The sequence below is a fragment of the Gobio gobio genome (genome assembly GCF_949357685.1).
Source record: "Gobio gobio genome assembly, chromosome: 9".
Classification (NCBI taxonomy): domain Eukaryota; kingdom Metazoa; phylum Chordata; class Actinopteri; order Cypriniformes; family Gobionidae; genus Gobio; species Gobio gobio.
In genome coordinates, this window is record NC_137115.1 from 12526936 (window position 1) to 12541897 (window position 14962).

General features: G+C 39.0%; 1 protein-coding gene across 1 annotated transcript in view; it reads right to left on the minus strand.

Annotated features, from left to right (window-relative positions):
- Nucleotides 1–4017: 4017 nt before the first annotated feature.
- Nucleotides 4018–14962, minus strand: part of trpc6b (transient receptor potential cation channel, subfamily C, member 6b) — a gene marked incomplete at both ends in the record, with an annotated part of 46869 nt that continues 35924 nt past the window's right edge. The window contains 4 exons of the mRNA XM_079824743.1: nucleotides 4018–4154; nucleotides 10672–10747; nucleotides 10941–10997; nucleotides 11241–11444. Of these exons, the coding sequence (XP_079680869.1) occupies nucleotides 4018–4154; nucleotides 10672–10747; nucleotides 10941–10997; nucleotides 11241–11444 (474 nt within the window). The remainder of the gene's footprint in view (nucleotides 4155–10671; nucleotides 10748–10940; nucleotides 10998–11240; nucleotides 11445–14962) is intronic.

Consider the following 14962-nt stretch of genomic DNA (forward strand, 5'->3'; position numbering starts at 1 on the left):
AGTACAAAACATTGAGCACATAGTACACAAGAGTATATACAAGCAAGAGTTCATTGTTAGTCGCCAGCAGCACACATTCAAAACCAATTTTACTCACATGGAGCAGAAACACATGGAGCTTGGCGTCTGTTTTCAGGCCTTCTCGCTTAGGTCTTTCCAGCACTGGAAAGCTTATATTATATCTTATATTAATGCGGGTCCGGAATGACCCGCCTGATCATAACCCTTCTTTTTCCAATGATATTCCCCTGAGCTTTTCTCTTTTGTAATATCTATCAGACTTCTCTCTCTCTTACAGTCTTTCTTCAAATCCCCCTTTTGCTCAATCTCCTCCCCTGTCACGAGCACCCCCTACTGCTGATTGGCTACAAGTTTGTTGTGGTGCTCTCTCCGATAGATTTTCATCAAAGTTTTTCAAAAATTGCTTACTGCACCTTTAAGCCTGTGTTTCCAGCTCAGTTTTGTCAGTCCTCGTCTGGGTGTAGTTTAGCTTGCTTAGCAGTTCAACTGTTTTCCAGAGTGTTGTTAAGTTTAGGTAAATAAAGACTGCTGAAATTGAGATCCGTGCTTCCTCATCCTTGGCTCACCTTGACACACTGGATGAATCAGGGTCAAGTAGCATACTAATCTTACTATTTTTGCCATATAGGCCCATGTGTCACTTTTAAACAGTATTACTTTAGAAAAATAGTTAATTTATTTGTTATTCAATCTAGTAATTTTGTAATATTGCTCTTGCTGTGGATTAATTTCCCACATTTACCACCGGTTTTACATCCAAAGTTTAAGCGTAGTCCCAGACTAAAATGCATGTTTGAGCTGTTTTGACTGAGAGCAACTTGCAACATACACTATATTGCCAAAAGTATTGGGACACCTCTCCCCCTCCAAATCATTGAATCCAGGTGTTCCAATCACTTCCATGGCCACAGGTGTATAAAATCAAGCACCTAGTCATGAAGACTGCTTCTACAAACATTTGTGAAAGAATGGGTCGCTTTCAGGAGCTCAGTGAATTCAAGCGTGGTACCGTGACAGGTAGTCCATTTGTGAAATTTCCTCACTACTAAATATTCCACGGTCAACTGTTATTGGTATTATAACAAGGTGGAAGCAATTGGGAACAACAGCAACTCAGCCACGAAATGGTAGGCCACGTAAAATCACAGAGCGGGGTCAGCACATGCTGAGGCGCACAGTGCGCAGAAGTCGCCAACTTTCTGAGTTAGTAGCTACAGACCTCCAAACTTGGTGTGGCCTTCAGATTAGCTCAAGAACAGTGCGTAGAGAGCTTCATGGAATGGGTTTCCGTACGAGCAGCTGCATCAAAGCCTTACATCATCAAGTGCAATGCAAAGTGTCGGATGCAGCGGTGTAAAGCACACCACCACTGGACTCTAGAGCAGAGGAGACTCATGTGCCATGCTTCTCTGTCTGGCAATCTGATGGACGAGTTTGGGTTTGGCGGTTGCCTGGAGAACGGTACTTGCCTGACTGCATTGTGCCGAGTGGTGGAGGGGGGATTATGCTGTGGGGTTGTTTTTCAGGGATTGGGCTCGTCCCCTTAGTTCCAGTGAAATTAATTCTTAATGCTTCAAAATACCAAGACATTTTGGACAATTTCATGCTCCCAACTTTGTGGGAACAGTTTGAGGATGGCCCCTTCTTGTTCCAACATGACTGCAAACTAGTGCACAAAGCAATGTCCATAAAGACATGAATGAGTGAGTTTGGTGTGGAGGAACTTGACTGGCCTGCACAGAGTCCTGACTTCAACCTGATATAACACCTTTGGGATGAATTAGAGCAGAGACTGTGAGCCAAGCCTTCTCCTCCAACATCATTGCCTGACCTCACAAATGCGCTTCTAGAAGAATGGGGAAAAATTCCCATAAACACACTCCTAAACCTTGTGGAAAGCCTTCCCAGAAGAGTTGAAGCTGCTATAGCTGCAAAGGGTGGGCCAACTCCATATTAAATTATGGATTAGGAATGGGATGTCATTAAAGTTCATGTGCAAGTAAAGCCAGACGGCCCAAAACTTTTGGCAATATAGTGTATCTTAAATAAAGTCAGTGCCATTGATTTCAAGAGGCACACCAGTAATGTTTTTTCTAAGGCACATTTATAAAAGATATTTAAACGTCTTAATTGATCCAAGCAAGGCCTACTCCTGGCTTAATCTAAGCCCTGTCTGTGAAACCAGGCCTTAACTTGCCAAACTTTTTTTGAAATTGAAAAAGCACACTCTTTAAAAAGAGTGCATATTAAGGTAATGTTAAAAAGAATATACTTGAGTGTGAACTGAATAGAATTATTTTGGACTCATGTTATTTACAATTGATTTAAAATATATTTGTCTAAATTTATATTAAATGCAATTGGTTGAATTTAAGAGCATTTTTGCATTTCTGACAGACATCTTTTGTATGTAATTCCATTATAATTTTTATTGTCTTATACATATGGTTGAAGTGTAGGTTTACTGCTGAATGTACTAACAAGTATTTATGTTAAAGCGAAATATATTTTAATGCCATTTCTATTAAAACATGTCTGTTGTGTATTTTAATATTATCATGTCTTTTAATATTTTTAATTACACATTTGTAATGAAAAAGTTGCAATTTAGTATATTAAAATAACTTAAAATTATAATTATTTACATGTGGTTTAGTAGGTTTGTCACGTTTTTTATTTTTGTAAATTTGAAGTACACTACAAGTCCACATTCAATTCAGTTAAGCTCACCTTTTAACCAGGGAGGTCTTGCTCATCATTGGGCAGTTTGTAAATGCAATATACAAAAGAACAGATTGAATTATTTTACTAAGTCTGGGACCTGTAATTAATAAATTGATCAGGGATTATTCTCTCAACAACTTAAACTGTCTAATACAATCTTGTTTCCAAATTATGATAAACAGACTGTGTGAGGGATTACTGAGAATCTCAGTAGATTAATTTCCTTAAAGTAACTGAGTGTAGTGAACGTATAGGTCTCTATAGTGTATATGTGCATGTGTTAACATAAAAGAGAGAATGCAAAAGAGGGCGAAAATTAGTTGAAAGCACAACTTTACCCCTTGTGTCAAAGAAACATTTATTTTACATTTACATTTTGTATTATAAATTAACCATTGACTAGTAGCAATGACACCTTTTAACTGTCAGACTTTCACAAAATGTATAATTAATAATTAGGGTTAATAAAGCATGTTTGAGGGGGTATCAACAAATAGTGTATACCCTAATTAATAAAATATGACACATTTCCACATTCATTAACATTAATACCACCATGCAAAACACAGTAACACATTTACAGTGGTCAAAAATTAGAAACATTTGGTTCTGCTCTGTGACATAAGTTTGGCTGCTCGATGCTCAGCTTCAATGAAAACTTTGAAGCTTTTTTCTTAGTCTTGCTGTTGCTAGGATTTATATTTGTAACATTGCATATTTAGAATATAACACAACATGGCAACACAGTGGCAAACTGCAGCATTTTCAGAAGCAAAAACATGACTTTTAAAACTGATATGTAATAAAATATTTATTTAAACTAATTTCAGCTTTTTCCCCTTAAGAATTAGTGCTTTCCAGAGGAAATGTTGCTTATAAAAAAAAGCAAATATGGTTCAGAGGAAAGGAGAATGTAACTTTTGACCGTAATTTTTACAAACCCTGTTAAAAACATGTCTAGGGGTCAGTTGCATGATCTGCTTAGACTAGTACATTGACTATTTTATGATTTTTTTCTTATCTAATCATAACTTTTTTAAACTATTACAATATGATATTTTCATGAATTTAGCACCCCAGTTCTGATCTGTCTTTAAATATATATTTATTTAACTCTATTTTTTCAAGTATTTGTGTCATAGTATTTGTTGCACTACCTTTAATCCATGATATTTTAAATTGAAAATCATATAATTTGTTTTGTATTACACTATTGACTCTCTGATGAGAATCACCATTGAGAAAAATGAAGAGTGCTCCTGTTGAGAAAAACTACAGTTTCTGTTGACTGGCCAGCCTCTCTCCCAGTCTCCTGACCAGTTCTGCTAGCTCCTCCGTCTGACGGGACTTCTCCTCCAGGAGCTCAAAGCGTAAACTTGAGATGTCCTGCTTTATCTCCTTTAGTTCCCCTGAAAAACAGTCAAGAGAGTGATAAAGACCTTCTATGATCAGTCACATTATTACATAACTGGATCATTACATGAACAACACATAACCAGACGTTGATCCGCCTAGAAAGGTAGTTTTAGCTGAAACCACATTTTAGATAAGAAAACTTCAGGTTTCATGCAGAGTTTTCATGCATTTCCCCATAGGTTTATTTCCTTTGGACAAGAGCTCTCAACAAGTGCTATGGCCATCTGTTATATTAACAGCACACATTCTTGGAACAATATAAGGATATGATCGCATAATTTAAATTTTTAAGAAAATAAACAAGAGCAAAGCTTAAGGTGCCACTTTTATGCTTTTTCGAATATTATCTATTCATGTGCCATTGTTGCAACAGAAACTATTGACTCTCTCGTTTCCAGTACTTTAGACACAGTTGCTCCCCTGCACTTAAAGAAGATTAAAGAAAATAGTCCAACGCCGTGGTACAACGAGCACACTCGGGCCCTTAAAACAGCAGCAAGAAAAATGGAGCGCAGCAGGAAGAAAATAAAACTAGAGGTATTTCGTAATTAGTGGAAAGAGCACATGATCGCATACAGAAAGGCCGTAAAAACTGCTAGATCTGCTTATTTCTCGACTCTCTTGGAAGAAAACTAACACAACCCTAGGTATTTATTCGATACTGTGGCTAAATTAACCAAAAATAAAGCTTCAACTTCTGATGCTTGTAAACAGCACAGCAGTAATGACTTTATGAACTTCTTTACAAGCAAGATTGATAATATTAGGAAGAAAATTTTAACCATGCAGCCGTCTACTACAGTATCACATCAGACAGAGCATTGTAGTGTCACTGAGGAAAAATTACACACATTCACTGCTATAGGAGAAGAAGAATTGGCTAAACTCGTTAAATCATCAAAATCAACAACATGTATGCTTGACTCTGTACCGACTAGGCAATTAAAAGAGATGCTACCAGAGGTCATAGATCCTCTTCTTAATATCATTAATTCATCTTTGTCATTAGGATATGTACCGAAAACTTTTAAGTTGGCTATTATTAAACCATTTATTAAAAAAACGCAACTTCATCCTACAGAATTAGTAAATTATAGATCTCAAATCTACCCTTTCTGTCAAAAATACTTGAAAAGGCAGTGTCTTCACAATTATGTTCCTTTTTTTTTTTAGAAAGAAATGGTATCTGTGAGGATTTACAGTCAGGATTTAGACCTTATCATAGTACTGAGACTGCTCTCATCAGAGTTACAAATGATTTACTCTTCTCATCCGATCATGGCTGTATCTCTCTATTAGTGTTACTCGATCTTAGCGCTGCATTTGATACTATTGACCACAACATTCTTTTGAATAGACTCAAAAATTATGTAGGCATTAGTGGAATTGCTTTGTCATGGTTTAAATCATACCTATGTGACCGCTATCAGTTTGTGGCAGTAAATGAAGAGATGTCACAACGATCACAAGTTCAGTATGGAGTACCGCAAGGCTCAGTGCTAGGACCGCTGCTCTTCACCCTGTACATTCTACCACTGGGAGATATCATTAGGAAGCATGGCGTTAGTTTTCATTGTTATGCTGACGATACTCAGCTCTATATTTCTTCACGTCCTGTAGAAACTTACCAATTCACAAGATTAACGGAATGCATAGCTGATATAAAACATTGGATGACCAGTAATTTCCTGCAACTCAATTCAGAAAAAATTTTTTTTTTAATTATTGGACAAAAAAGCTCCACAAGTAGTAACCTAGAATACTGTCTAACACTTGATGGCTGCTCTGTCAAGTCCTCGTCGTCAGTGAGGAACCTGGGTGTGCTCTTTGATACCAATCTTTCGTTTGAAAGCCACGTTTCTAGCATCTGTAAAACTGCATTCTACCATCTTAAAAATATATCTAAATTACAGCACATGCTCTCAATGCAAAATGCTGAACAGTTAGTTCATACGTTCATGACCTCAAGGTTAGATTATTGTAATGCTCTACTGGGTGGTTGCCCTGCTTGCTTAATAAACAAACTCCAACTGGTCCAAAACGCAGCAGCTCGAGTTCTTACTAGAATCAGGAAGTATGACCATATTAGCCCAGTTCTGTCAACACTGCACTGGCTGCCTATTAAACATTGCATACATTTTAAAATCTTGCTTATTACTTACAAAGCACTAAATGGTTTAGCTCCCCAATACTTGAGCGAGCTCTTAACACATTATACTCCATCACGTCTACTGCGGTCTCAAAATTCTGGCCAGTTGATAATAACGAGAAAATTCAAATCAACTGCAGACGGTCGATCCTTTTCCTATTTAGCACCTAAACTCTGGAACAGTCTTCCTAACATTGTATGGGAAGCAGACACACTCTGTCAGTTTAAATCTAGACTAAAAACACATCTCTCTACTGTGGTATACACATAAAACACTTTTTCAATTAAATGATTGTTAGGCTGCATTAACTAGGTCAGCCGGAACCGTGAACACTTCCCAAACACCAGATGTACTCGTTACATCATCAGAAGAATGGCATCTACGCTAATACAGTCTCTCGGTTTTATCCCGAGGTTTACTGCAGTCAGCCGTATCCGGGCCGTATCCAGATCAGATGGTGGACCTGCGCCCAGAGAAGACCAACGCATGACCCTGAAGTGTCTGCAGAGACTGTGTCAATTAGACTCCCCTGAAACTGCATCGTCGACACGGCATCCCAATAAACCCGTCTCCGGCGTGATGACTCCGATTGTTCGAATATTACAATTTAATAATACTTAAATCGATATGTCATCCTCAATAAACCCAAGGTTTATTTTTCTCCATTAGGCCACCTGATGGGGTTTTGGTTTCCTTGCCACTGTTGCCTCTGGCTTGGCTTACTCAGTTGGGGACACTACATTTTTCAACTAAATATCCAAATAAATCTAATTATTATACTAAATTAACAATATAAACTAAATTACTGATCTAATTACTGATCTAAAGCCCACACTGTCACTGTAGGATAACTGAAATGAACTGATGACATAACCGTTTTCTCCAGAATGCTAGACGGCTGAATAAAATTATGCTGTACTATTTTCCTGTTTAACACTGTAAAGCTGCTTTGAAACAATCTGCATTGTTAAAAGCGCTATATAAATAAAGTTGACTTGACATGTAGTATGTCGAATAGCTGTTTGTGAATGTAAAAGTTCTGAGAGTTCAAAAGATCAGTGCATGATAAATTAGGTTATTATTGTATCCCAAAAGAAAGAGCTGATTCTGAAATGCCTGAAACGAGTCGTCACTAATTCCAATTTTACGAGCCTATGTAAGTTTGTAATACATTTGCATAATGCCAGCCTATAATCTTTAGTGGCTGCCTGAGAACAACGTCTAATTTTACCCGCCCTCAAACACTGTAGTTGTAGCTGAGGCCTGGAAGAGTTTGGTTAATGTTATTGACATATCGAGAAGACACGGTTTTCAGCTGGACAAGAACAAGAACTCAGGCTACAATTGATCCGGTAAAACTAGTCTCATGTAGCCAGACCTTCAGACTGATGGCAGAAGGTCTGGACTCCATTGCAGCTTTCATTGGACGAGGACATCAGACCAACATATAAAGCAACCAATCACATACTCTGGAAAATCCAACGTTTAGTTGAGCCTAATAAGCGCTCATTGTCATACAACGGCTTTATTCTTCCATGAGCGGGTTTGGCACACACGTGACACAACGTCACACACATCTCTCGGAAATCCTGTAGAATTCAACCAATCAGATGACGACTTCGAAAGTGTTTCCCATTTTGTGTGCCTACCGTGAGTTCACACTGCCGATTGTGAGAGCATCAAAGTGGCCGAAGCTCATTCATTTTCAATGTGAGCGAGCAGCAAGCTCCGGCAAGCAGAGACGCAGCGATTCTTGGACGATTTGGCCGTTGGGGAGAGTTGAAATCAGGTCAACTTTATGGTAATGGCGCGGTTCGGCGGCAACCAATCGGAATGTAGAAGTCCTCCACATGAGAGGATTCCAGAGAACTTTAAGTAAAGTCCTGTAAACTTTGGTTCTGACCACATTAGTTCCCAATCAAAATGGAGGAGAGGTTAATCATTGCTGTGGCAGGTTTGATAAGAAGGCATGCAACACTATTAACAGGCAACATTTGCGTGCTAGAACACTTGTTTTTCAGCAGGAATGCAAAAAAACAAAACAACACCGATTTGACCAATTGCATTAAGGCTACACTTCAACCAGGACAGTTATTGTAATGTAGGCTGTATAAACACAAATTTATGTTAATGTTAATTAAAGACCAAGGCTAGTAAACGTTGTGTTGAAATTAGAATAGCACTTAACCATGAACACAAAAGCCACAACACACAAATTGCTTTTAATTGGTTTATTTCGTTAGCAAACATGTAACTATAATTAAGTTTTTTCCATATTTCGTGAGGTTAACTTATACCCTACTTTTGACACTCTAGTCGGCGGCGGGGTGAACTCACAGTTAGACATTTATCCAACAGTTCATGGATGTGACGTCTGAGCCTGAGACTATGGTAAAACATAATTGTTACTGTTCATATCACTGTGTTTACAAGTGCTGAGAAAGCCTCTGGAACTTAAATTCAGATATGGTAATGAGTGTTGCAATTCCAACACACGCTGTAAGCGGTAGACCAATCACAACAGACTGGGCCATCTGACCAATCAGAGCACAGTAGGCTTTCGGAGAGGAGGGGTTTAGAGAGACCTTGAACCAACTGTTTCACACACTGAGAAAAGAGGTGATGCTGCAATGTATGTTATGAGAAAATATAGGTGTTTTTTGACCTTGGATGCATGTAAATTTATTCTAGGAGACCTTTAAAACAAAATTAGGAACCTTTAATGCAGCATAAAAGGGGCAATTTAAAGGGGGGGGGGGGGGGGTTGTCTAATGCTCTTTCTTTACACTGTTAAAGAGTTAAGTCCTGTACACACCGGGACGAATATCGTGCACGCTTATCGCCAGTGTCTTTCGGCGCGTATTGAGTGTTCACACCCAACCGATTTTCACTGACGATGTGCCGAGTGAACGTGCAAATTCAGTAGATGCCGCTCCCGGTACACAAGCTGGTCCTGCGACACTTTACGCTTCTGACACTCGCTTATCACGCAGAAGAAAAAGAGAGACAGTATTTAGGTGCTTGCAAAATCCATTCACACACTTTTTGAATTAGCAGCTCACCTTCTTCTTTGTCAACTTACTTCCTTCTTCAAAAATTATGTGGACATAATTAAGGGTCCAAGTACCGAAGGTATTGTGTTTGTACTGGGTTTCTTCTTCTTCCTTATTTTTCTGCTCTAAAAATGTATGGGTGTCTTCCTCGGCAAGACCGTTTTGTGCTTGGGCACCACCAAGTAGTGTTTTACTGTAACTTCAGCAGCTCCAGGCACGTGAACAAAAGCGCCGATCTCATTGGTCGGCCAGTTTTTAACGTGCCGCGTCAAAACAAAAAAACAAACCCAAGGCATTTTTTTTAAATGGTGCTTTTACGCCCGCCGTTTTTTGTGTGTCAGTGTGCACACTCACATTGCACCCTTTGTTTAGTCACGAGGTGTTAAACGTCGGCGATAAACGCGCACGAAAAACGTCCCGGTGTGAACAGGCCTTTAGATTCTCATGCTAGACATGCCATAAATTTTAAAAAACGAGTTGGACGAGTATTTCTGTGTCCTTTCTGTGCCCTTTAAAGGGCGGAATTGCTTGTATGGGCACTTTTCCCGGATGAGCGCGTGCGCACATCAACCAGAGCAAGAGCACGTCCATCAACGAGCTTTGTTTGGTTCAGCAGCCGTCGGCAGCTCTGTCCTTTTGTTTTTAGACCACAAAATCAACAATGTCACTACAGAAGTTGGTTTTATGGTTGTGGGGGAAAGATAACCTTGTTCAGCTTCCCAAATAACCCAGCGTTAAGGAAACAGTGGATGCAGTTGTTTTTCCGGAGTAGCAACGGAGTTCTGCAAGTGTGTTTGTTTCTTCACGGTCAAGAGTCGAAACCGCAGGCGGTGAGTGAAACTGCATAAAATGTCTGTTTTATTGGCAATCGGCGAGTAAGTGCATTTAATGTAAACAACACGAACGTATAGTGAATCGGAAGTTATCCAGGGATAAAGCCATGACGTGTGTGTGTGTGTAGCCGACCACTGCACGCCTCCACAAGTTTGGCTGTTTTCGGAAAGAATCTGTACAGCCTATCTGTCTTTTATAAATATGATAAAACTAAGGGCTCTTCGAAGATATGAAGGATGCAATACTACTCTATAGGTACTCAAGATTAACATGAGACTAGCAGAAACTGTGTGTGTTATGTACCCTTTAATGAACTCAGACCCCAATTAAGGGTGTATTAGGTGTATTCAGTGATTAACATTCTCATTCACAATGTTTGATTCATTTTGCAACATCAATGATTTTGTGTGAATGTGTGCTGAAACTCAGAGATGTCCAGTACATAGTCAATATAACAGAAATTCACAATTTACCTTCATTAACTTCATCTCCCTCTTTGTCAGTCTGTGCTTTGATCACATATCGTTTGATTAGCCGTTTCATGATCCTCTGTGGATACAAAAAAAATATATATATCGAAAATAGCAGGAAACCTACATAGTTGGGCTAGATTCTTGTCTCTCATATTGCTTATGTATTTTATTAAGTAGCTGTTTAATAATCAGGAGAATGAACAGGTATCACAAAAATAAACCCCTTCAGCACGAAATAAGACTATCGACTAACTGGTTGTGTGTATTACCTGGTAGCGACTTGTATGAGGTGAATTCTTCTCACTGGACTCTTTTCGTTTACCTGTCTGGGAGAAAAAAATTCTTTGTGAATATTTAACATAAAATATTTAGTTCTTTCAATAAATGAAAAGCTGTTGTCTGACCATTAGAGGGCACCAAATACCAATAAAAGGATATCATTTTCACTGAGAACCCCACTGACAGACCTTGATCATGATATAAATAAAACTAAAAGAAATGTTGTGAGAAAACTCTCTCACACATTAGATGCATTTTAAACGATTTAAAGAGTCTCCTTTTCATCTCACTTCATTAAGCTCTGTGTCCTCCTTCAGGTCCTCTTTTTGTCTGTGTAAAGGTATGATAAGGAGCTGTTTGAGTTTCATAGCCAGGCTGATGACTGATTTTGGGCTGGGGATGAGGTTAAACGGCACAGGCAGCGTCCCTCCTTCCTCAAAGTAAGAGAACCACAGCTTAGCCCTGGCAAACTTCCACTCCACGTCTGCATCGTCCTGTCACAAAGATATATATATGGTTTTATTGGAAATGGCATACAATTTGTCACAATAATATCATTGTATTTCCATGGAGATACATATTGAGGGGCCTCAAAAATGATGTGGACATAATTAAGGGTCCAAGCACCGAAGGTATTGTGTTTGTACTGGTTTTCTTCTCCTTCCTTATTTTTCTGCTCTAGAAGTGTATGGGTGTCAGAGACCCCAAATTTGGCAGGATGGTCCTAATCGTGCACCGCTACTCAGGCGTACGAACACACACCCGTACGACACTAGGTGTTGCTATAAGGCAATTTGTATTTTGCATCATAACTTTGGAAACCTAAGGGCTAGAAACTAAATTATTTTCCCCCAGAATTCTTGAGTCAAGCCCAAATTAATTTTGAATTAACCTAAAAAACAACTTTTTGGAACTCATCTTCACCAAAATAAGCACACAGCAGCTAGGGATGGTGCTGGCTAAAAGCTATCAAAAGAATATTGATTCGTTGAAAGCATCGCAAAGTTATAAGTTATTAATTGGTCAGGCAACACCCATTTTTACAAGTTGAGCTATAGCTGTTGAGCGCAACTTCCAAACTTAACTCACAAAAGCCGCAGGGACCAGGGTCTAAATGACGTTCCGGGTAAAAATGTCCCACTCAGAAAGTCCCTGCTTGTGAGGTAGTACTTTTTCCAAAGTTCAGGAACTTTCGGGGGTGGGACTTGGGCGCTGAACATGCTGATTGGTTGACTCCATGCAGCATTTTATTTCAACCACCATTTTTAAAAGTCTGTTGCAGTGCGTGCAGTAAGAGTTGTTTGTTATTTCGAATCAACAATGGAGTTTTAAAAAAAATATGACCGATGGACCATCGACGAGGTATCGACGAGGTTCAGGCTTTATTAAGCTTACATGTGGAGGACGAAATCCAGAAGGAAAGTTGCGCACAGTCCTATGTCAACAGACTAATTTGCCTAATCTTCAAGGACCGCGATGGAAATGCAGACATTAACAGTTCATTAACAGAAAACATAAATCAAGTAGCATTTATAAAGATAAAGATAGCACAAATACACTTTAAAGCTACACTGTGTGATATTTTCCCCCATCTAGTGGTGAAAAGGTATATGACCATCCAGTGAATTTTAGTTTCTGTTCCTCTCAATTCCGATTTCGTTTCAACTCCTACGGTGGCCGATTTAGTCCAAGATTAACATGGCTTCCAGTTCGACCTCGTCCACATTCGACACGGTGCCTGTGGGATATTCTGTGCGCAGTGGGATGGTTGGAACTCAACTGGCCTAATTATTCGGCTAGAAAGAACTGCAGCTAATCCAGAGTGAACTTTGATGATAGTAATGTTTATTCAGTCATCCAATTGCAAGGCATAAACAGGTTTGCGTGGATATGTACATAAATGTGGTTTCTGTGAGAGAACAAATAAGGATGGTAAATATACATACACAGTTAAGAACTGTATAACTATACTTATAAGTTACATTTGTATAATGTAACCGTAAACCAGAGCGTATTGTACCATATATAGGCGCTAAAGGCAGCTGCATTAAAAGGAGCGGAGCTGCCGCTGCTAACAAGCGGTGTCCGGTTACAAAAGTGTGTGCGGCGCTCATAGACTGTAAAAAAATATGGACGTAGTGTCCGTGACGTCACCCATAGGATTCTGATGAGCCGTTCTGAAGCGCAAAGTAGGGACGAGCCATCTTGGCAGCGCGTCATCGCGCGTCACTCCCGGATAACAGAAAATGGGCAAAAAGGCGGGACGTGGGCGGAGCTTAAGTGACGCGTGACTAACAGACAGCAGATAAATGGCTATCCACCTGTCACTCGAAATGGCCACGCCCTTAATTATGCAGAATTTTAAGGCTTTATATAATGTAAACGAATGAGTTATAAAAAAATCCACCCCCCTCACAGTTGTCATGAAGGGCAAAATGAGCCGTATAGACCAAAAGCACAATTTGTACCAGGCTGTAAACATGTTTTATTCTGCTCTAAAGTTGGCCATTTTAACATGGGGCTCAATGAAATTCTGCTCCCTTCTGGATCCTGTCCCTAGCGGCCAGTCGATGAATTGCAGTTTGAGGCACTTCCGTATTGGCTTCAAGAGAAACTGCGGGAGGTTGCCGCTTGGCGGCGCTTTAACGTTAGCACTGCAGTGCGCTCTGTATAACAAGTGTTAATATGCCGATCAGACCTGATACATATTTACATCAACATACATTACAAGCAAATATTTTCTATAAACGAATAAACATTGTTGATAACAAAATAACTGAATGATTATTCAAATAGGTGAGCATTACGTTATTGTATGTTGACACAAAAATACTTCTGAGGTGACATCAACTGAATTACGCGATGACACACTCTGAAACACATCTACAATGACAATAACTATTATTACTTACGGAGTTATTAACGCACAGAAATACCACACAAGGAAAAACAGACTTTTGAGGAATAAACAAGCCAGGAAAACTCCGTATAACTCTGTTACTGGACGCTGCTGAGATGAAAACTCTCTGCACATGCACCAGACAAGTCTGAACAAGTTGACGCGCACATGCGCGAGGCAGATAATTTTGTACAGTGCCATCGAGTTTTAAAACCGGTTAAAACGCGAAAAGCGAAGCTTGAATTTACGGGTATGTCCCTCTTTGGCTAATGTACTTTCAAGATGGAGGGGCAACATGGCGACCACCGTTAGATCCCATTACCTTATGTATTTTCAATGGCATATTATAAACTTACGAGAATACTTTATTACTTGAAAGAAGTAAATATACATTAAAGAGCACATATATTTTTAAAGAACTAAGTGTTTTTAGCTAAGAATAGACTAAAAAAGTTACACAGTGTAGCTTTAAAAGGATAGTTCACCCAAAAATGAAAATTTGATGTTTATCTGTTTATCTAAACTAGTGTCCAGACCTCACACACCGGAAGTGATTGCACGCTCAAGGCTGTTGGACTTAGGCTGTATTAGAGGTTAAAAAAAATTATATAAATACTGTTCGGTTTCTCGCACAAACCAATCGTTTGTGTCTTAAGACATCAATGTGTTGTCACGAGCTGCAGGGTTTAATTTGGATTTGTCTGGGCATGTTTTTTTTCACTCTCATAGATTTTGTTACCATTCACATGAATTATACGACTGACAGACAGCAACGGTTGGAGTTAAAAATCTTCATTTGTGTGCTACTGAAGAAACAAAGTCACCTATATCTTGGATGCCTTGGAGATAAGCAGATAAACATCACATTTTCATTTTTGGGTGAACTATCCCTTTAACCCTCTGGGGTTCTTCGGGTCAAAAATAATTTTATAAATTATAAATTTATTATAAATAGTTTTATTTAAAAAAAAAAAAATCGTAGCTTCATCGGAATGGTCCAAAACTTGGTGACTTTATTGGTCTTTGGTATATGAACACCCCAAAAAATTTGGAACAGGATTTGAAAAGTCTAAGTGGTCGTAAAAAAAATAGTCACACTCAGGACCTTTGGGT